The sequence below is a fragment of the Sus scrofa genome, chromosome 4, assembly GCF_054392235.1.
Source record: "Sus scrofa isolate SSC_HxYL_T2T_F1_AM1 chromosome 4, Sscrofa_HxYL_maternal_Yorkshire_Landrace_v2.0, whole genome shotgun sequence".
In the NCBI taxonomy this organism is placed as follows: domain Eukaryota; kingdom Metazoa; phylum Chordata; class Mammalia; order Artiodactyla; family Suidae; genus Sus; species Sus scrofa.
This window is the reverse complement of record NC_139386.1, coordinates 80,316,162-80,339,057: the sequence shown is the minus strand read 5'-3', so window position 1 is coordinate 80,339,057 and position 22,896 is coordinate 80,316,162. Positions and strand designations below refer to the sequence as shown.

At 41.3% G+C, this 22,896-nt stretch overlaps 1 protein-coding gene across 3 annotated transcripts in view; it reads right to left on the bottom strand.

Annotated features, from left to right (window-relative positions):
- The window catches only part of TMEM68 (transmembrane protein 68), a 31,919-nt gene that overhangs the window by 1,764 nt on the left and 7,259 nt on the right, over window positions 1-22,896 (bottom strand). For 2 of the 3 annotated variants that reach the window (XM_021089364.2, XM_001927903.6), the window contains exons 3-6: window positions 19,515-19,682; window positions 16,509-16,702; window positions 10,838-10,898; window positions 8,928-9,067 (exon numbers count right to left, since the gene is read on the bottom strand). In XM_021089364.2, coding sequence (XP_020945023.2) covers window positions 8,928-9,067; window positions 10,838-10,898; window positions 16,509-16,702; window positions 19,515-19,682 — 563 coding nt within the window. Of the gene's footprint in view, window positions 1-7,039; window positions 8,670-8,896; window positions 9,068-10,837; window positions 10,899-16,508; window positions 16,703-19,514; window positions 19,683-22,896 lie in introns of those variants that run through there. The other variant, XM_085022368.1, reaches the window with a different exon arrangement.

Below are 22,896 nucleotides of genomic sequence, written 5' to 3'. Positions count from 1 at the left end.
CCGCAACCTCATGGTTCCTAGTCAGGTTCGTTAACCACTGAGCCACAATGCAAACTCCAAAAACTCCAGCATTCTAAACATACCAGAAAGTAAGAGACATTGCAAGTTGTGTTTAGTGCGGAACTTAAAGTTTGGTGCACTGGCTCTTCACTTTCTATGGTATATCTCTTATATTTACTTTATTGAGCTTGAGTTACAGTTGTTATCTGCAAGGCAACTTTCTACACCAGCTTGTGAGCTCCTTAAAGATACATTTTAGCATTTGTCCAGCACTGAGAATGCCTTGCACACAATAAATACTAGAAAGAACTGAAGGAGGAGTTCCTGCTGTAGTGCAGCGGGTTGAGAATCTGACTACAGCAGCCTGAGTCTCCGCAGCAGTGGGGGTTTGATCCCTGGCCCTGCACAGTGGGTTAAAAGGATCCAGTGTTGTGATATAGATTACAGCTGTGGCTCAGATTCAATTCCTGGCGCAGGAACTTCTACATGTCACTAGTGTGGCCATTTGAAAGAGGAAAAAAATACTGAAGAAAAAAAGTCAAAAGACAAAAGGAGAAAAAAATGAGAAGAAAAAAAGAAAAATTTGGAGTTTCCATTGTGGCTCAGCAGTTAACAAACCCAACTAGGATCCATGAGGATGTGGGTTTGATCCCTGGCCTCTCTCATCGGGTTAAGGACCCGGTGTTGCTGTGAGCTGTGGTGTAGGTCACGGAGGCGGCCTGGATCCTGTGTTGCTGTGGCTGGGATGCAGGCCGGCAGCTGCAGTTCTGGTTTGACCCCTAGCCTGGGAGCCTCCATATGCCGTGGGTGTGGCCCTAAAAAAAAAAAAAGAAAAAAAAATTTCTGGTAAGCAAATGTAAGTTTCACTTCTTTCCAGCTCTTAATACACTTTCATGTATTTTCCTGTCCTCACCAGACACACCAATTATATCAGACAATGAAATAAAAAAAAGTGAGGAAAACTATGGATGACCTGGTATCCCTTAGTCTTTTACCCCAATTTCTAGACAGTTTAACAGAAATTTATATTAAGTCACAGCAATGGAAAAGTCAACTAGGGTATATTAAGAAATCTAAAACTACTTGCTTCCCATTAAATTCATGACAAAATTCAACAATTTTACTCTTTTTTTTGTTTTGTTTTGTCTTTTTGCCATTTCTTGGGCTGCTCCTGCAGCATATGGAGGTTCTCAGGCTAGGGATCTAATCGGAGCTATAGCCACTGGCCTACGCCAGAGCCACAGCAACACAGGATCTGAGCCGCGTCTGCGACCCACACCACAGCTCATGGCAACGCCATATCCTTAACCCACTGAGCAGGGCCAGGGATCGAACCCACAACCTCATGGTTCCTAGTCGGATTCGTTAACCACTGAGCCATGACGGGAACTCCTTACCCGTTTTTTTTTCTTTTTACATCTGCTCCTGCGGCATATGGATGTTCCCAGGCTAGGGGCCGAATTGGAGCCGTAGCTGCCGGCCTGCACCACAGCCACAGCCACACCAGATCTGAGCTGTGTCTGAGACCTACACTGCAGCTCGAGGCAATGCCAGATCCTTAACCCACTGAGTGAGACCAGGGCTCAAACCCACATCCTCACAGAGACTATGTCAGGTCCCTAACCTGCTGAGCCACAATGGGAACTCCAACAATTTTTACTTTTAAATCAGTTTGAGGTTATCTAAAAAAAAAGTTTTATGCATGTCCATGGTGCACGCAGACACATCCATACACAGCCTTCTTTTTTTTTTTTTTTTTTTTGTCTTTTGTCTTTTGTGCTTTTAGGGCCACACCTGCAACATATGGAGGTTCCCAAGCTAGGGGTCTAATCGGAGCTGTTGCTGCCAGCCTACACCAGAGCCACAGCAACACCAGATCCAAGCCACATCTGTGACCTACGCCATAGCTCACAGCAACACCAGATCCTTAACCCACTGAGCAAGGCCAGGAATCGAACCCACAACCACATGGTTCCTAGTTGGATTTGTTAACCACTGTGCCACGATGGGAGCTCCTGAGCCTTCTTTTTATAGATCTTGGACCTTGATCTCTTAAAATCCTAGGCCAAAAATTTATTTGAAAAATGTGCCTCTCTAAAGCACAAGTTTTCACATCTGTGAAATGAGAAAGATTTCATACACCTATAAGGATCATATGAAATTGAAACAAGTTGTGTTCTGTGCCGTATATTTTTAATTTTTATTTTTTTTTATTTTCATTTTTTTTTTTTTTTTTGTATTTTGTCTTTTTGTTGTTGTTGTTGTTGTTGCTAATTCTTGGGCCGCTCCCGCGGCATATGGAGGTTCCCAGGCTAGGGGTCGAATCGGAGCTGTAGCCACCGGCCTACACCAGAGCCACAGCAACGCGGGATCCGAGCCGCGTCTGCAACCTACACCACAGCTCACGGCAACGCCGGATCCTTAACCCACTGAGCAAGGGCAGGGACCGAACCCGCAACCTCATGGTTCCTAGTCGGATTCGTTAACCACTGCGCCACGACGGGAACTCCATATTTTTAATTTTTCATTCATTCATTCATTCATTCAGAAAATCCTAGATGCTTTGGGAGCTATAATGTTCGTGAAACAAGACCTCAAGAAGCACGTAACTTAAACAGAGCACAATCAAGTACGAAGCAGTTAAAATGTAAACTCATCCGTGAGCTGTGCCAGCTGAGATGTGAAAGGAAAGCATCAGGGAGTTCCCACTGTGGCGCAGCAGAAATGAATCTGACCAGCATCCATGAGGACACAAGGTCAATCCCTGGACGCTCAGTGGGGTAAGGATCCGGCATTGCCGGGGCTGTGGTGTAGGCCGGCAGCTGCAGTTCTGATTCAACCCCTAGCCTGGGAACCTCCATATGCCAAGGGTGCGGCCCTAAAAAGACAGACAGAAAGCAAGCATCTGGGGTTCACTGGTGGGCTGTGACCAGGGAAGTCTGGGTGAGCAAGGGGGTCCTGTGTGGTCTGGGTCTCCCAGGACCAGTAAGATTTCAGTAACAGTGCAGAAAGCAACAGGATGGGAAGGACCACAGGAAAACAACAAAGGAGCAGCGAGCTAGTGAGAGAGCCTGGAGTTTCAGGTGTGTGTTCATCAGCTGGGCCGTATAAGGCTTTAAAATTGGGTTTCAATGAAATCATGAAGGGAGTTAAATACCAAGTGAAAAAGTAGGAATATGAATTGAAGTGTCAAGGAAGGACTTCTGGATGAAGAAATATCCATGCTACACATTAAGAAAATACAACTCTGGTGTCCCACTATGGTGCAATGGGATCAGGATCGGTGGCATTTTTTGAAACTCTGGGACACAGGTTCAATCCCCAGCCCAGCACAATGGGTTAAGGATCTGGAGCTGCAGCTTATGGGTCACAGCCACAGCTGGAATCAACTTCTTTGCCGCAGGCGGCCCAAAAAGAAAGAAAATAAAGACAAGAAACTATGACTCTTACAACGATCATTAACGACCTCCCTTTTGTCACTAAGTCTCATGGACATTCTTTTCAGCCTATGTGACCTCTCAGTCACCATTGATCCTGCTTCTGGAATTCACACCAGAGGAAAAAGTGTGGAGAAAAAAAAAGCTAGCTTTTCAGGCTGCTCTCTTTCAGCCCCCTTTTGCAGATTTATAATCCCCAAACCAGGCAGTGATTTATTCTGCAAAGGTCCCGTAAACTTGTCCACTTCCACAGCTTAAATTACCAACCCTTTGCGGACGACTCCCCAGCCCACTCGGCCTCCAATAAGAATGTTCACTATGACCCCTCTTGACATGCTTCAAAGTCACATTCTTTCCCCCTCGTCCTTTCCTGAGGTCTCTCCCTATTTCAGCAAATGGCACCATCACACATCTAGCCCAGGGAGCCAACACCCAGGTCACCTGTTGCAGCTCCTGAGCTCATTCCTTGAGAATGAGCATCCACCAGCAGCAGGCGTTAGTTCACCTCCCCGGTACCACTCAGAGTACCACTTCTCCCGTCTCCCTTCCACCTCGGCAGGACGCACGTACCATCTAGACACATGTGTACAAATACATTTGCACTAATACATATATGTGGATGTGTGTACATGAATGCAGAAAGAGAGCAAGACGGATGGAAACAGAACCACAGGGAGATTTTAAGACTGAGAAAACTTTGGAATTCCCGTCGTGGCTCAGTGGTTAACGAATCCGACTAGGAACCATGAGGTTTCAGGTTTGATCCCTGGCCCCTCTCAGTGGGTTAAGGATCTGGCTACGGCTCTGATTAGACCCCTAGCCTGGGAACCTCCATATGCCATGGGTGTGGCTCTAGAAAAGACAAAAAAAAAAAAAAAAGACTGAGAAAACTTTAAGGAAATATCCCTGGTTTCCTCTTCATCATTAGCACAGTACGTTTTAATCGAGATTTAGGTAGTGTCACGAGATACATCTTCTCCACAATCAAAGGCTGGGACAGTCTACCTCCCATTTCCTAAGTGAGATTCCAGTTCCACATTAACCTGGATGCTGGTAATTTTGAATTTGCAATAATCCAAGGATCACTGAGCTACAGTTGATGCTTAGATTATAAACGATGAAAGGAATTCATGACCATGTATTCGCAAAAGGAAAAATTCAAGTATTCTTTATTTCAAGTACACTTTAGTTCAACAATGACAACTTGCCATTAAAAAGGTGGATGTGGCAACTCTAAATTTAAGTAAATTTCCTCAAGGAATTCCATGAAATGGTGCTTTCACAGCCAACTTCTATTACTTTAAAATACTGATAATAAAGTACATAACATAACTGAGACAATACCTGAGGCATTTCAATGATTCAGAGAGGGCTTGTCTTTTTACTAGCTTGAAGTGGTAAGGGTTTCATATATTTCTATATTTTAGCATATAAAATATCTAACCCTTAACAGTGCCATGAATATGTTTCTCCCTCATATGAAAAACTCTCATATGAAAAATCAAGTCACTGGGATTTAACTATCAGTAATACATTCTCCTTAACGGAGAAAAATGAGGGGTAGGCATCACTTAATTTCAGAACTGGGAGAAACCTCTGAGATTGTCTAGTTCAACCTCCTCATTCTACTCACAAGGAAACCGAGACCCAAGGAGGACCATACATTTATCCCAAGGGAATCTGCTGCCTCGTGGTAGAATTAGGATTAGAACTCTGACCCCTAGACTCCCAAGGCAGACTCCCCCCATCCATCACCTCCTATTTTCACCGTAAAAACAGGTGGTATTTGGAAGGAAGGAAGGCAAGAAGGAAGGAAGGAAGAAAGAAGGAGAGAAACAGAGAGAGAGAGAGAGAGAAAGGAAGGAAGGAAGAAGGAAAGAAAGAGTTCCGAAGTTCCCGTCGTGGCACAGTGGTTAACAAATCCGACTAGGAACCATGAAGTTGCAGGTTCGATCCCTGGCCTTGCTCAGTGAGTTAAGGATGCGGCGTTGCCGTGAGCTGTGGTGTAGGTCACAGATGCGGCTCGGATCCCGTGTTGCTCTGGCTCTGGTGCTGGCGGCTACAGCTCTGATTAGACCCCTAGCCTGGGAACCTCCATATGCTTCTGGCCCTAAAAAAGGCAAAAAAAAAAAAAAAAGAAAGAGTTCCTAACTAGCTCTGACCCAATTAAATCCTAATAGAAAGGCAGGGGAAAAAAAAAAAAAAAAAAGTTTACAAGAGCAAAACAGAATTCTGCTCTAACCTAAAGGAGAAGGCATTTGTCAGGGAGCTGCCAGAAGATGTTTCATGTCCACGGTAAGGTGTGTGCGAGGCTCTGAGCCGCCACAGTGAGGGTGAGAGGAGAGCCGAGTCCAGTGGCCTGACCCTGGAGACCAGGGCCCAGGGCTTACTTTCAGGAAAAGAAGAGCTGTGCACTGTGACCACACTTAAGGAATTAGGAGAAGAGCTAAGAGCTGGAGGGAAGTTTTCAAAGAATGAGTTTCACAGACAAGGGACAGGATGGTTCATTAACGTTCCCTTTGTGAAACTTCCTGCTTCAATTAAACAGTCCATCCAGTCTGACATTCTACCTGCTTCGGCAGCACATCCTTCTCTAAGCATCAGCCCTTGCTGAGGCCCAGGGAGGCAGAATGTATCACAGACATTCACTCCCTCTGCCGACCCATCCCCTCTTCCGGGCCAGCCTGGGGAAGCGCTCCAGGTCCTGCCCCATTAAGGTCCATGTGGCCGTGTGCCTGCTCTGACCAATGAAATGTCAGTGGGATTGGTGAGCCGACTCATGCCCTTTTGCCACACAAGTGACAACATCCATTTGCAGGGGGTTCTTGCAGGATGAATGCCAGAATAAAGGAGTCATGGGCCTTGGGGGAAACATAACATGAGCAGAAATAAGATTTCTTGTTCTAAGTCTCTGGGATTTTGTGGTTGTTTGTTATTGCAGCAGAGCCTTGCAGAGCTGACTGAATCATTCAGTTTCCTCACATGTAAAACAGCGATAACAAGGCCTCCCCTGAAGGGTTTATTGAGGATTAAATCAGACCATGCATGGTCTGTTCACAAAATGACTTGATTTTAAATCATCTCTGTTCACAAATGACTTGATTTCCTATGGAGAAAACCCTAAAGATTCAAGCATCACCTCCTCCAAGGAGGCATCCTTGACTTAATTTAGATGCCTTTCCTCTGTTTCCATCATATCCTAGGACAGCAGTTCTCAACCAGGGACAACATCTACAAAATGTCTAAAAAGACATTACTTTTTCCCCCTAATATATATATATATATTTACTGCTTTTTAGGGCTGTACCTGCAACATATGGAGGTTCCCAGGCTAGGGGTCAAATTGGAGCTCCAGCTGCAGGCCTACACCACAGCCACAGCAATGCCGGATCCTTAACCCACTGAGTGAGGCCAGGGATCAAACTCATGGTTACCAGTTGGATTTGTTTCCCAGCACCACAATGGGAACTCCTGGTTTTTATATATATATATTTTTTTTAAAGTTTTATTCAAGTAGTTGATTTACAAGGTTGTCATCATTGCTGCTGTACAACAAAGTGATTCAGTTATACATGTACACACATCCATTCTCTTTCAGATTCTTTTCCTATAAGATGATCACAGAATATTTGGTAGAGTTATCTGTGCTATACAGCAAGTCCCAGTTGGCCAGTTATTCCATAGACCTCAGCATGCATATGCCGATCCCAAACCCCCAGTCCATCCCTACCCCCCACCACCTGTCCCCTTTGGTAATCATATGTTTTTCAAAGTCTGTGAGTCTGTTTCTGTTCTGCAAATAAGTTTATTTGCATCCTTTATTAGATTCTGCATATAAGTGATATCATATGAAGTTTGTCTTTCACTGTCTAACTTCACTCAGTATGATAATCTCTAGGGCCATCCATGTTGCTGTGAATGGCATTATTTCATTCTTTTTATGGCTGAGTAATATTCCATTGTGTATATGGCCACATCATCCTTATCCAGTCCTCTGTCAATGGACAATGAGGTTACTTCCATGTCTTGGCTGTTCTAAACAGTGCTGCAATGAACACTGGGGTGCATGTATCTTTTTGAGTCATGGTTTTCTCCAGAGAGATAGCCAGGAGTGGAAGAGAACAACCATAAGAAGGAGACATTTCTAATTGTCATGATGAGGGAGGGAAAAGGGTGAAGAGTGCCAATGGCATCTGGTGAGTACACATCCTACAACATACAGGATGGGCCCCCAACCTCAACATCTCAGTACTGCCCAGTTGAGATATTTGCCACATGCACACCATGTGCAAAGACACATCTTACAAGCACTGATTTAGTTCCTTACCTCCCACCCTGGACCATGAGTCCCTAGGATGACAATGTACCCAGCATCTATTGAGCACTTGCTAGATGGCAGACACCCTTCTAAACCGTGAGATGCACAATCACACGGGACCTCAGGGGTAGCTCAGGGGGCGGGGGGGAGCGGTTCTCTCCCCTCCCCCTAGACGGGGAGATGGGGGTGGGGGGCTGCCTGACTCACACAGCAAACAACAGTGGCACTGGGAGCCACCTGACCTCGTAACCCACTCTCTTAAACGCTCTTCCATTTTCCCCCCAAGATATTTCTCTCCTTTCATGGAAGTCAAAGCTTTCTTCCTCTGAACATCACTTACAAAACGTTCCCATTATCAATCATAATGATAATGAATTATTAATAATAATTTCAATATCATTCAGTCACAAAAAAGAATGACATAATACCATTTGCAGCAACATGGATGGACCTAGAGATTATCATGATGAGTGAAGTAAATCAGACAGAGAAACATAAATATCATAGGAGAACACTACTATGTGGAATCTAATAAAAAAATGCTGCAGGGGAGCTTGTTTATAGAACAGAAATAGACTCAACAGATTGCAAAAGCAATCTTATGATCACCATAGGGGAAACCATGGAGGAGGGAGAAATTGAGAGGGTGGGAGTAACACAGACACCCTGCTGTAGAGATTAGGTGATTAGTGAGAACCTACTGTAGAGCACAGGAAAATCTACTCAAAAGTGTGTAATAACTTCTATGGGAAAAAAGGGTGCATATACATATATGCATAACTTATTCACTTTGCCGTCCACCTGAAACTAACAACACTGTAAGTCCACCATACTCGAATAAAATTAAAAAAAGAAAAATCATCAGCGCCAAGAACTTCAACCTCAACACTACTGCTGTTCTAGGAAGAATAGCTCTTTGTTGTGGAGGGGGTGTCCCGCGCAGAATGTTTATCAGCATCCTTGGCCTTGACCACGAGGGGCCAACAGCAGGACCACCTCCAGAGTCCTGCCTGTGATGACAATAAAAATGACTCTGGTCCCTGCCAGATATCCCGCAGGGGAAAAAATCACCCCTGATCCAGAACATGCTTGTAGAATTAAGTAACTAATTTTTCGGATAAAAATTCAAAGTAAAAATAGCTCCTAAAACTCAGAAAGGAAGAATCATCTACCTTTTCAGCTAATTCTTCTGCTGTTATCTTTGGATCGTACGGAATGGGATCACCTAGATAGGTGCGTAACTTCACTGGAAAACCTCCATACATTGGAGCAAATGGATAGCGGAACTTTTCATAAAGCCACCGAAATAACCCTGTTTTGAAAGAAACAAAATCATTTTAATTGGTTAAGCATTCTGAGCATATCGCTGTAAACTTCCAAACTACTAGTGTAAGACTAAGAGAAAGGAGTCAAACAGTATCACCTCCTGGAAATTAATACAATTTTTTTTAGAAAGATGAGCTTTTCAGGAGTTCCCATTGTAGCTCAGCAGGTTCAGGACATGACATAGTCTCCGTGAGGACACAGGTTCCATCCCTGGCCTCGCTCAGTGCATTAGGGATCCGGCATCGCCGTGAGCTGTGGTGTAGGTTGAAGATGAGGCTCAGATCTGGCATTGCTGTGGCTGTGGCGTAGGCCGGCAGCTGCAGCTTCGATTTGACTCCCAGCCTGGGAACTTCCATAAGCCCCAAGTGCAGCAATAAAAAGGGAAAAAAAAAAAAAGATGAGCTTTTCATCGATTATAGCAAATGTACTGTACTAACACAAGATGCTAATAACGGAAGAAACTGGGGGGTGGTGAGGTTTATGGGTGCTCTGTGCTTTCTGCTCAATTTTTCTGCAAACATAAAAATGCTCAAAAAAAAAACCCAAGGACTACTAATTTAATTAGGGAGGAAAGATGAGCTTTTAAAAATATAAAAATTTGGAATTCCTTTGTGGCACAGCAGGTTAAAAATCTGGCATTGTCACTGTAGCAGCTCTGGCTGATCCCTGGCCCAGGAACTTCCACATGGGGCCAGAAAAAAAAAAAAAAATAGAATTTAAAAACCACTTCACAATGAAAGAAAGAAAATTAGGAATAATTTCTGGCATGCAACTTAAATTCTAAAAAAAATGATCTGAGAGAAAATTAGAAGAAATAATTAACAAAAGTTAAACATCACATCAATCTGCCACTTCACTTCAAATTTGAAAAAAAAAGACCTGAAAACCATAATGGAATATCAATAATATACCAACATTAGACATTAAAGGAAAAACATAAAAGTTTTCAGGAGGGGATTTGCATGTGGATAGGAACACTAACAATATAGCCCTCGGAATACAAAACACAATTGAATATAATATATAAAGCATAGTGTAGAAAATAAACTATACAAAAATTTCAAAGTAAAAAACAACAGAGACATTGCAAGGAGAAAGTACATCTAATTATTATCACTCCTATAACTAGATTTAAAACTTATTTTGTTATCAATAAATTAAAGGTAGGCAAAAAGAACTCTTCAGATGCTACCTCCTTAGGTTGTTCATCTTAATTCAATGTTTCACTGCTATTTATCTATTTTGTGGGTGGTGACACTCATGGCATGTGGAAGTTCCCAGGCCAGGGATTGAACCTGCACCACAGCAGCAACTTGAGCCACTGCAGGGACCACACCTGATCCTTAACCCACTTGCCACCAGGGAACTCCATTGTCACCCATGTTTAAAGCTGTAACTTCTTCAGGGATGAGTTAGGAAGATAGTCTGGGTAATACATTAATTGGTTCCACACCAATGTCAACAACATAGTTTGACACAGTAAATTAGAAAATTCACTCTGTAATTTTAAAAAGTTCATGATAAAAAAGCTTCAGCACATATATGAAACTTAACAAAAATCTAACATCTAGAACTGCCATGACTTTGAACCACTTATCATTTAAATTTTAAATCGAAAGACATCTAAAGAATACATACATTATCAAAAGTAATAATTTGAAAAGTTTCCCTATAGTGCTCAACAGCCCAAATATTTAAAATGTCGCATTCTACATATTACATTATAATTAGAAAAACCATATGAATCAGAACTTACTTGTTCCTCCAAGTGATCTAAATCCTTCTCGAATATTTTGTGTAAACATAGGAATAATGGGCTAAAGGGAGAATTTGAAGTGAAGAGTAAATACATTAATCCATTTGATGTCTCCATTGAGTCACTAATGCAAACTTTTGAGGGCCTGTTTAAGATTACAAAACTAAGGTCTTTTAAAAATAAAGGCATACTTTTATCACTACTGTGATTTATCAGACTAAAATTAACACAATCATTTATAAAAAATAAAAATTGGAGACACTACCCTCTAGTGGTAATATATAATATTCCATTTACCAACTTCTCTATCATTCCCTATGTATTCTTGAAGCACAAAGATTAATCATTAATTTCATTAAGTATAATGAATGTGATAGTTAAATTGGTTTTAGTGGGTACTAAATAGTTTGCTCAGTGAAGGAAAAGTTACAGGACAGAAATTCTCTCTATGGAGAAACTTATATAAATTAAATGACAAGTTTTGGAGAGATGCTGTCATGGAATTAAATCTAAATATGTTTAACACCAAAGAAAAGATAAGCATATGACTCAACATCAAAAAAAAAAGGAAAGATAGATGATAGATAGATAGGGATGAACTCTTTATATCATTAATGTTGGAGGATACCTGCTCACAAGTTCATGGTTCTTCTTTCTCCATGAATATTCACGATTAAATATGATTTTTTAAATGGAGACCTTGTCTAAACATCATAAAACTATGGATAAAGTAGCAAAGGATCATATAAGGAAGTTATGCCACAGTGAAACTGAAGTAGATAGAAAATTGAATAAAACATTTTATTTTATTTTATTTTTTGTCTTTTTGCCTTTTCTAAGGCTGCTCCCGAGGCATATGGAGGTTCCCAGGCTAGGGGTTGAGTCGGAGCTGTAGCCACAGGCCTACATCACAGCCACAGCAATGCCAGATCTGAGCCGTGTCTGCGACCTACACCACAGCTCAAGGCAACGCCAGATCCTTAACCCACTGAGCGAGGCCAGGGACCGAACCCACAACCTCATGGTTCCTAGTCGGATTCATCCCACTGAACCACGATGAGAACTCCTTGAATAAAACATTTTAAAGTGTACACAGAATATACTGAATTAAATGATGTTTTAGAATAGATAAAATTGGAAAGGAGGGCTGATTATCACTTTACTTACAGCTGCCATCAGCAATGGCCTAAGACCAAATCATCTGCCTTGATAAGCAGGGTTTAGAACATCTAAGTAAGCGGACATTTAAAAAGCCCTTCCCATTCAGCCTTGGAAAGCAGTAAAACACAGTGGACTGAAGGAAAGGGACTGTAGGTTCAGCTTTCTTCATACAACTTCCTCCCTCACCTATACCTAACTCATCATTTCTTTATTAGCTCTCTTGCCTCACTGGACAAAGATCCCCAATAGCAGAGATGTTGTTTTGTTCCCTGCTGCATCCCTGGCACCTACAACAGTGCCTGGAATAAACCAGGAGCTAAAAGAAAGTGTGATGAATGAACTAAAGGCGGCAGGAACCATCTGAACAGAGAGAAAATGCTTCGAATGAATTAGCTTCTATTCTCTGAATACAAAGGGTAGGAACAAGGCAGCAGCCATCCTAAAACCAGTTAGGACAGAGAAAAGTCAGGTAAAGAAAAGCAATCAGATGAGGAATTTAAAAACTGATGGAATAAGTTCACAAAGCTAACACCCAAAACAAAGTAGACTGACTCTTTTTAAGAAAAATCAGACTATGATCTAGGAAACCACCACTAGTTTTGTAAAATAAAATGATGACTGGAATCCTAATGTTGTAAATAGTGATACAACGTCTTTAGAGTTGAGAACTTAAGATGCCCAAGAAGGAACAGAGACCCTGCAGCTCAGAAATAGATGACTTTGCTTTCTCTGACCAATACTTATAGATTTATGTCTATGACTGGCAGGAAGCCCAAAGTTTGTCCTGAAGAGTGCTCTTTATAAAGGCTCTTCAGGTTACAGAGCAGCCTGTAAATGCCTAACCCTCTAGAAGCTGGACATTTCTGAAAGACACTCAACAGGAGAGAGTGTGGAGTTCCTGCTGTGGCTCAGTGGGTTACAAGCCCGACTAGTATCCATGAGGATGCAGGTTCGGGCCCTGGCCTCGATCACTGGGTTAAAGATCTGGCATTGCCATGAGCTGTGGTGTAGGTCACAGACAAAGCTCAGATCCCAAGGTGCTGTGGCTGTGGTGTAGGCCAGCAGCTACAGCTCCAATTCAACCCCTAGCCCAGGAATTTCCATATGCCTCAGGAGTGGCCCTGCCCCTGCCAGAAAGAAAGAAGGAAGGAAGGGAGGGAGGGAGGAAGGGAGGAAGGGAGGAAGGAAGGAAGGAACGAAGGAACGAAGGAAGGAAGGAACGAAGGAAGGAAAGAAAAAGAAAGGAAGAGAAAACAAGCAAGCAAGCAAACAAGCAAGCTTACCCTAGCAAACTCAGTATTCCAGGCTGTCCTCTAGGCACAGAATTTCTAAATTTACCTTCAAGCTTGCGTCCTCACAGCTACAAGCATCACCTTATTATGGCTTCATACTGCAGTACAATTATTCAATGCTTTCTTTGTATAAGAAGGTAGTTGTGTAAGTAACCTAGAATCCAATTCTGTTTTCTCCGTACATGTGTATATCTGTGCACACATGTGCCAGAGAAAGAATGTGTATATTTGTGAAAACTATTCTTAGGCAAGTAGTTTAATATGGTCTTGGAGCCTTAACTTTGCCACAAAAATCTGAGTGGGAACTACTGGACAAGTGACATCAGTTTCTTCATGTATAAAATGGGGACAATCTTAATAATTATTCTATCTCAAGGTTTTTTACAGATTGAGATAATACTATATAAACAGCTTTACTGAAACACATGCTATTTTCTTTTCCATCGGTTGTTTTCCAATTAGAGTAAATGAGCCAATTTTTATCCAACTGATTTACCTAAAAATTCTTAACAAAGCCATAATTCTCAGGAATTCACAAAATAAGAGGGATTGATAGTCTAAAAGCCTGTAACTGTCAGATGAACCCTAAATATTTTTACCAATATTTTGTGAATTTCCATTGACAATCTCGGTTTTTTTCACTCGAATTTGTGTAACTTTGTGACAATTTTAATGGAGTTCATCCTGAGACAAGTCTTATTTTTTGACTCAAAGTTTATGATATTCTGTGAGACCTAAGAAGGGATTTTTCCAAAGAAGTTACTTGTGCCATTTACAGCTCTAGCCACGTACAACTGAAAGACCTGCCTGGTGCAGCTGGAAGGCCCCTCTGTCTCCGGGTGGGCAGCTCACTGCGCAATGCAGTCCTGAACTGTCAGCTCTGCTTTGCTTCTGCCTTGCTGTGTGACCTCATCTCTGTCCCTGAGTTTCCTCACCTGTAAGACGTCGGAATAGTTACATACGTCACCTACTTACAGGAGTACAGGAGTAGCCACATCAAGCCTTTAAAAGCGCTCTCGAAAAAGGTTGAAGTGGGAGTTCCCGTCGTGGCGCAGTGATTAACGAATCCAACTAGGAACCATGAGGTTGCGGGTTAGGTCCCTGCCCTTGCTCGGTGGGTAGGATCCGGCTTTGCCATGAGCTGTGGTGTAGGTTGCAGACGCCGCTCGGATCCCGCGTTGCTGTGGCTGTGGCTGTGGCGTAGTCCGGTGGCTACAGCTCCGATTCGACCCCTAGCTTGGGAACCTCCATATGCGGTGGGAGCGGCCCAAGAAATAGCAAAAAAATAAAAGACAAAAAAGAAAAAGGTTGAGGTGGTACAATTTTTATCACTCTTACAATGCTATTTTGTACATTGGCTGTTTGTTTATAGACTTGTAAAAGGCTGCTTATTTTCTCAAGTTTTGTAGAAAAACCTTAATTATTATGTAGATGATCATAATTAATTATCTAGAAACTCAGGCACTGATAAGAGAGCTTCTTTCTCTATACAGTTTCTTTCTTTCAAGGTCTCTTCCAGGCAGTATTCCTTAAAACTATAAACTTAAGGATGAGAAATTTTAATTCGATGATCAAATTAGGTGATTCCAAACCTATTTTTGTCATTTTTAGCTCAAGCTTTAGAGTAATTCTCTCAAAATAGAAACATGAAAATTGAACTATTTTTAAGTTGTTAGCTTTTCTCATTGCTCTAATGTAATTACATTGATTATCTTTAATCAATGTGTATATATCATCTTGTATTCTATATTGCTCGTATAGTCTAAGGTTTTGTTTTCTACCTTAATACACAAGACTTTCTGGAAAATGGTTATAAATTCATTTTGTATATCACTAATACTCTTAACATAGACTTAAATTCAAAAGGCTCCTTTCTTGTAGTATTTAATGTTGTGCTTTAAAAAAATCAATTTAACAGATACAGAGCACCTACTAAGTACTAGTCATTTTACTATGAAATCAGAATATAAAACAATGGCTTTATTCTCCCAGAGTTTATAATCTATTGTAGGACATTAGTGTTTAAATGTTTACATCCATTATTAAACCCGTGGGCAAGTACATTAACTTCTATCAAGATCACATTATTAAAGCTCTATAACAATAACTTAATTCTAGGAGTTATATATATAAATGTATACAGTAAAGAATAGAGCTCAATGTATTTTATGTTATTGTAATGCCACAAGTTAAAAAAAGAGAGGGAACATGTCCATTCTTTTTCAAATGCTGCTCTTGAGTTAGAATGAGTTATCCGTAACCTTTTCCTTTTTAATCAAGTCTGTATCTGCAAGATGAACAGGCACGTTCAGGGTGCACACTGGTCTCTATGTGACGGTAATGGAGCCACAAAAAAAATAAAAATAAATAGAGATGTAAAAATATTGGTAGCAGGCTCTACCTAATTGGCTTGGGAAAAGAAAACTACCTTGTGGAGTACTATGATTTCTTTCTCTGATAGACAATCTAAAACGAAAACAAACAGAAAACAAAGAAACATTCCATAAGTAATAAATAAGTGTTTCATAAGGATAAAGTAAAATACGGAGACCAAAAAGCTGTGAAGTACTTTTCATAGCAAAAGTAAAAGACAAAATGGCCTTCAGATAGTCCCATCTACTAAGGAGAATAATTACAGTGAATCCCGAGGAACACTTAATTTTACTGACAAGGTCATTTGCAAAGTCTTTTTTAAAAGATCTCAATTACAACAATATCCTGTTTCTCATCTTTACTCAGACTATTAGATAGTCATCACATTTGCTGATGAAAAATGATAGGAGTCATATGTTATGAGTCCTATTGTTATGTAAATCAGTCACAGAACAATTGTAATGCAACCAACCAACAACTATCAGTGAAATATGTCAACTCAATGGAACCAAAGGATTAAAATACACAGAACTGGACTGATTATACTTATAAGGAAAAGTATAACGGAAGGAATACACAAGATTTCATAAATCTGATTAAGAGAAGCTGGGTTTTGAAATGTAAAATAAAGTTTTACTGGATATTTGCAAATTTCCAGATGGATTTCTTTTGTGAAGATGGCTTCCCAAGCAAAGGACTATTTCTCTATTGTTACAAGAGTTATAGGCAGTCATTTTTAAAGTAGTGCAATGGAAGTATCTAAGTTCTTCTATACTTTGGCTATTTAAGCATTTATTTAAAAGCCGACCTAGCTTTCCTTTCATAATGAGTTTTATACAACTCACCACTTTTGCATCAATTGCGACCTGAGCGAAGCCTTTACGATTACCCCATACAATGTTGTAGGTCTCGTCGCTAAGTAGGGCTTCTCGAACTCCACCTGGTGAAATAGCTAGCAAGTGACCACTCCTCAGAATTTCAACACACTTTTTTCTTGGTCCATGTAGAGCACAAAATACATCAAGTAACAAACTAAATCCTGTAAGAAACATTAGCATGAGGTAGATAAGATCTTAAGTACTTCTTGTCCAATTCTTCAAGAGCAAAAATCTTCACAACCTACATAATGTACTATCTATACTTAAATCAGTACATTCTTTTTTTTTTTTTTTCCTTTTTGCAGCCACCCTTGGCGACATATGGAAGTTCCTGGGCTGGCAGTTGAATCGGAGCTGCAGCTGCTGGCCTACGACAAAGCCACAGCAACGCCAGATCCTTAACCCACTGGGAGAGGCCGGGGATCTAACTCGAAACCTCACACAGAAAAAGTCAGGTCTTTAACCCACTGAGCCACAACAGGAACCATACATTCTTTTTTTTTTAACTCGTTTTAAATCAATGAGAACTATTAAGGCTAATGTAAGATTAGTGTTGCTGATAAAGTTATCCTGTGCCTTATTGATCACCTACTGCTCTGGTTACATATTCAAACTGTTAATTAAAACTCCCAACAACAACAACAAAACAATAAATGAAAAATAAAACTCACAAAAACCTTGGAAAATAGGGATTCTCATCCCCCTTTTACAGGTGAGGAAAGTTGGCTCCAAGACTTAAGAGGCTTGCTCAAAGTCACACACTGAGCCAAGGGCAGGGCAGAGATTCCGGTCCAGCTATGTCTAATCCAAAGCTCCTTCCACTGCATCTCACAGCCAAATACTATCTTATAGTATTAAAGCAATCAAAAATGCTAGCCCGACAGCAGCCACACATCTAATCTTCCATTAACCCTCTAAGAGAGAGAGTCACTCAGGAGCACAAGAATCTAACCGGCCTCACCCCACCGACGTGGGCAAGCCAGAGTTAAGCCTGCTGAAATTAAAAGTTAAATAATGCTAATTCCACAATTAAACCTTTTAAATCCATAGTGGTAGCACTATCATTAAGAGTTTTTAATAAAGTGAGTGTTTGGCTCAGGAATGACTCATTCCAGTCTTAACATTCTCCAGTTTTTCAAATTACAACTATTCATGGATGAAAGAAAGAGCCCTATCGGTCATTGAATATTTTACCCAAATCCTAAGCTGAAACTTCAGAGGGCTCCCTTGAGATTGGGAAATATGAGGGTGCGTAGGGAAAACTACGAAGACTCACCAAACTCCTCATCGGTTTAAGGATCTGAAGCAAGATTATAAATATTATTGAGAAGAAATCATTTTCATCCTACACTGGATTAGAAGCTCACTGATTTAAGGAGATGCATTCTCATGTTAAATGAATAAACAGGGGGGCCTTAATGAAGTACAAGACCATAAAGATCATAAAGGGGAAATTGTTCAGTCAAAGGCTAAATAAAAATATTCACATTCCGTTTGTGTAAAAGGAAGAAAAAAAAATGGAATAAACCTAATGTCCCACCAGGGAAACCTAGGTAAGTAAATAGTTTAGTCATATAGTAAAAATAATCTTGGGAGTTCCCATTGTGGCGCAGAGGAAACGAATCCAACTAGTATCCATGAGGACTCGGGTTCGATGCCTGGCCTCACTCAGTGGGTCGGGGACCCGGCGTTGCCATGAGCTGGGGTGTAGGTCACAGATACCACGTGGATCCGTGTTGCTGCGGCTGTGGCCTGTGGCTGTAGCTCCAATGCGACCCCTAGCCTGGGAACTTCCATATGCCTCAGGTGTGGTCCTAAAAAGCAAAAAAAAAAAAAAAAAAAAAAAAAATTATTTATGAAACCGGGAAAATGTTAATGCTAAGACTAAAAGGAAAAAAAAGAGAGAGAATGCGAACTAGTTCGCACAACATGAAAACATGCAAATTAAAAATGAGGCAAAATAAAATAACTGGATATATCTTACAGTGGTGAGACCTTACGATGATGTTGTTCTTTTCTCTAGCTTCCAACTTTATTATAAAGTGATCATATTACTTTCTAAGGAAATACCTTTTACAGTCAACTCAGTTTCTACATGAAGTACAAATGGCCTCTAGTGACACAATACCAGAAACATCAGGCCTACGAAAGGCACTATGTTGACTGCTATTTCATTCACTTCCCAGGGTTCATCTGGTTGATGGGCAGCTTTTGCTTTTATTATTCCAGAGAACATATTATCGACTTTCTTGGCTTGTTTCTGGGGATTTAGTGACAGAAGAAAATAAGATTTAATATCCATGAGCTTAGTTTAGAATGTTTTTTTAAACTCTTTTCATGTTTGAAACCATTCAGTTAGTTAAATCTTTTTAAAAAGGCACCAAGCCTTTCTGAACATGAATATTAAAAAGAAGAAAGCCTTCAGTCTTAAGAGCTAGGTTCTACCAGGCAAGTCCAGTGTGATAGGAGGCATAATGGGCTCTTTAGGATAGGGTTTCTGAGGCAGTGTTATATTATTACATGAAGACAAAATATATACTGGCTAATTTTTTAACTAACTTTACTTTGCTATCCGACTGACAGTAATCATAACCTATTACTGTAAAATTAAACCCCCAAATCAGTAGCTCATGGAAAAATTCATTATATGAAAAATCAACTACCTTCTATACCAAAATATAAATTAATTAGTTTGGCAAAAGTTACAAGTTCTTTTAGGATTTAGCTTAAAAAAAATGAGTAAATAAATACCTGTTAATATAGGGAGAAATTAGATAACATTTTTGGCCATGATGTTTTTATATTTAGATCCATTACCTAAAACAGATACTCTCAAATTCGAGTGCCAAGGTTACCCTAAAAAGGCAAAAATCTTCTCCAAATAACGCTAGAGAACTCAAAGATACAGATTATCACATAATTTGATCCTGTTAATGAAACATTTTTATTTCACCAGCTACAGTGAACGTTTACCTGGAATTTTAAAGACAAAGTGATCAGCTACTACGCGGCAAGTTCTGCCTTTATGGATAAAAATCTTAGCCATGAAGTAGTAAAAATCTATAGGAATAGCTCCATGATAAAAAATTATCAGTGCTGGTCCTTCTTCCGGTATTTTTTCCATTCCATGAACTTCATAACCTATTAGAAAGACAAAATACAGATACATAAAATATATTTAATATTAGTCCACTTACGCTAAAGGATGGTTACTCGAAAAAAGCAAAACCTGGCACAGGGACAGGCACAGGGACAAGGACCAGAAATCCTTCCGCCCCTGGTAAAATAGGGTGCTGGCCAAAGTGATGCTGGAGAGGAGGGGCAGCCCCCACCCCCTAGGACTGAAGGAGTAAACTACTTGGTGATATTTCAGATGGACTAAAGAGAATGTTTCTGGATTTTGTTATGTTTCAGAATTCCTTTTATTCTTTATTTGGCCGCTCCTGAAGCATGCGGAAGTTCCAGCGCCAGGGATCTGAAATCTCAGCCAATATATGTTCTATGCTTTTAACACTTCTTCCTAATTACCTAATCCTTTTTTTCTTTTTGTCTTTCTAGGGCCACACCCGCGGCATATGGAAGTTTGCATGCTGGGAGTCTAATTGGAGCTGTAGCGGCTGACCTACACCACAGCTGCAGCAACGCTGGATTCGAGCTGCGTCTGCAACATACACCACAGCCAATGGCAACGCTGGATCCTTAACCCACTGAGCGAGGCAAGGGATCTAACCCACATCCTCATGGATACTAGTCAGATTTCTTTTCCCTGAGCTACTACCGGAACTCCCCAAAATTCATCTATCACTCCCTCTTCCCAACATTGGTTGTTGTTTTGTCTTTTTGCCTTTTCTAAGGCCGGTCCCGTGGCATATGGAGGTTTCCAGGCTAGGGGTCTAATCAGCTGTAGCCACCGGCCTACACCACAGCCACAGTAACGCCAGATCTGAGCAGTGTCTGCAACATACACCACAGCTCATTGCAACGCCAGATCCTTAACCCACTGAGTGAGGCCGGAGACCGAACCCGCAAGCTCATGGTTCCTAGTCGGATTTGTTAACCACTGAGCCAGGACGGGAACTCCGAACACTGGTTTTAAAGGGCGTCCCCGTCACTTCCAGCCTACGGTTCCCCAATCCTGGGGTCTGATGGGCAACGGCAGCTCAGAGAAAGCGGTCACGAGGGCGACTGCATCCCAGCGCTGTCCAGGGAGGGGAGCCTCAGTGTGCAGATTGCGAGTAATCGGCCCTGCTCTGTGGCAAAGGTGGCTCTTATTTTCTGCCCTGAAAGGCGAATTCATTTACTTGCCCTGCTGTGCCCCCGTTCTAAGCACTCTCCAGGCTCTCTGGCTTCGCGTGTAGCTCAGCCCCCGGGAGAGGAGGGGAAGGTCTCAGCGAAGTCAGGTAGCCCCATCTCCAGAGCAGCTGTTCATTATGCAAATGAGTTAACTGCCCACTGGCTTTAGAAGTCACGGATTCAGATACAGGTAATCGTCTCCCTAGAGGAAGAGCCCTTCTAACTTCGTCATCAAAACTCCTTTAAGGCCAGACACCAGAGTTCCCTGATGGCTCTTTGGGTTAAGGATCCGGTTGGGTCCTTGGCTGGGGAACTTCCGCATCCGGGGGCGTGGCCAGAAGGGGATGGGTGCTATACACCTACACACTACCGTAAAAGAACAATACTATCCTTTGGGGTCTTCCTCAGGAAAGCAAAGAGCTCAAGTATCTACAAAATAAAGTCAAACTCCTGAGCACAGCATTCAAGAGCCTTCCAAACCTAGCTTTGGTCTAGCTTTCCAGGTCCTTCTGCATGCTTCTCACCGATCAATGATCACCTTCTAGTCCCAAATATATCCTGTATTTTATTCAGTACTGGTGTGTGTGCGTGTTTTAACATAAGTGGTATCCTACTGTGACTGAAGTAATGAATCTTAGTTTTTCCATTCAACAATGCATTTGGACATCTACTTGACAGACACACACAATGCTCATTTTTTAGGATTTTTTAATGGTGATGAAGTATTCCATAATAAATTCCTATCACAGTTCATTTAGCCATTTTCCTATTTAGGGACAACTAGGTTGTTACCAAGTTTTCACAAATATTGCTATAATCAGCACTCGTTTATATGCATTCTTGTGCAATGGACGTGTATATCACTAGACTAGATACTAAGACAGGTAACTGCTGCTCAGCTCACATGCTCTACCCAGTTTAAATTATGGCAGAGACTACCTAAGCCTCCTCCCGACTGGCTGCCCTGCAATACCGCCTAACATGCTCTGAATAAGTGTTCCCAGGCCTCCACACCCTCATCCTTTCATGTCAATGAACTTTCATTTCTGCCCATCCTTTGAATATGACTGATACCTCAATGTGGTTTTAATGTGCAATTTCCTCATTACTAGTGGGTTTGTGAATCTGTTATAATTACTGGCATTTATGTTTAAACCATCTTTAGATCACATGCTTAGGCTATTTTTAAGTTGGACTTTTTTCTTACTAATCTGTTATTTTCTAAGATGTGTTGTAAATGACTTGTACTGATCTGCCCCATCTTTTGCTGTGTTTTTTAGTTAGGTCTTTTTTGAATACATTTGTTTTTTTGCATGTCCTTTAAGAACGCCTTCCATAGCTGGAGATCATCAAATATTTTCCTGTCTTTTCTTGCTGACTGGGAATGCCACTTTTATTATTTACTAAATACATGTTTCTTTTTTTTTTTTTTTTTTTTTTTTTTGTCTTTTTGTCTTTTCGAGGGCCACACCCACGGCATATGGAGGTTCCCAGGCTAGGGGTCCAACCGGAGCTGTAGCCTCTGGCCTACACCACAGCCACAGCCATGTGGGATCTGAGCCACATCTGAAACCTACACCGAAGTTCACAGCAATGCTGGATCCTTAACCCAGTGAACGAGGCCAGGGATCGAACCCGCAACCTCATGGTTCCTAGTCGGATTTGTTAACTACCGAGCCATGACAGGAACTCCATGTTTCTGACTTCTTAATGTTTGATCTATTTGTGATCATCCTTTCCCTGTACCAATACCATAATTTTATTTGTTGATTTTTTAAGGCCACTCCTGGGGCATATGGAGGTTCCCAGGCTAGGGGTTGAATTGGAGCTACAGCCGCCAGCCACAACCACAGCAACACAGGCTCAGAGCCATGTCTGTGAACTATACCCCAGCTCACAGCAACGCTGAATCCTTGACCCACTAAGTAAGGGCAGGGATTCAACCAGCAACCTCTCGGTTACTAGTCGGATATGTTTCCGCTGTGCCACAATGGGAACTCTCCAACACCATAATTTTAAACATTATAAATGTCAATAGTATTGACATGATAAGGAAAAACTT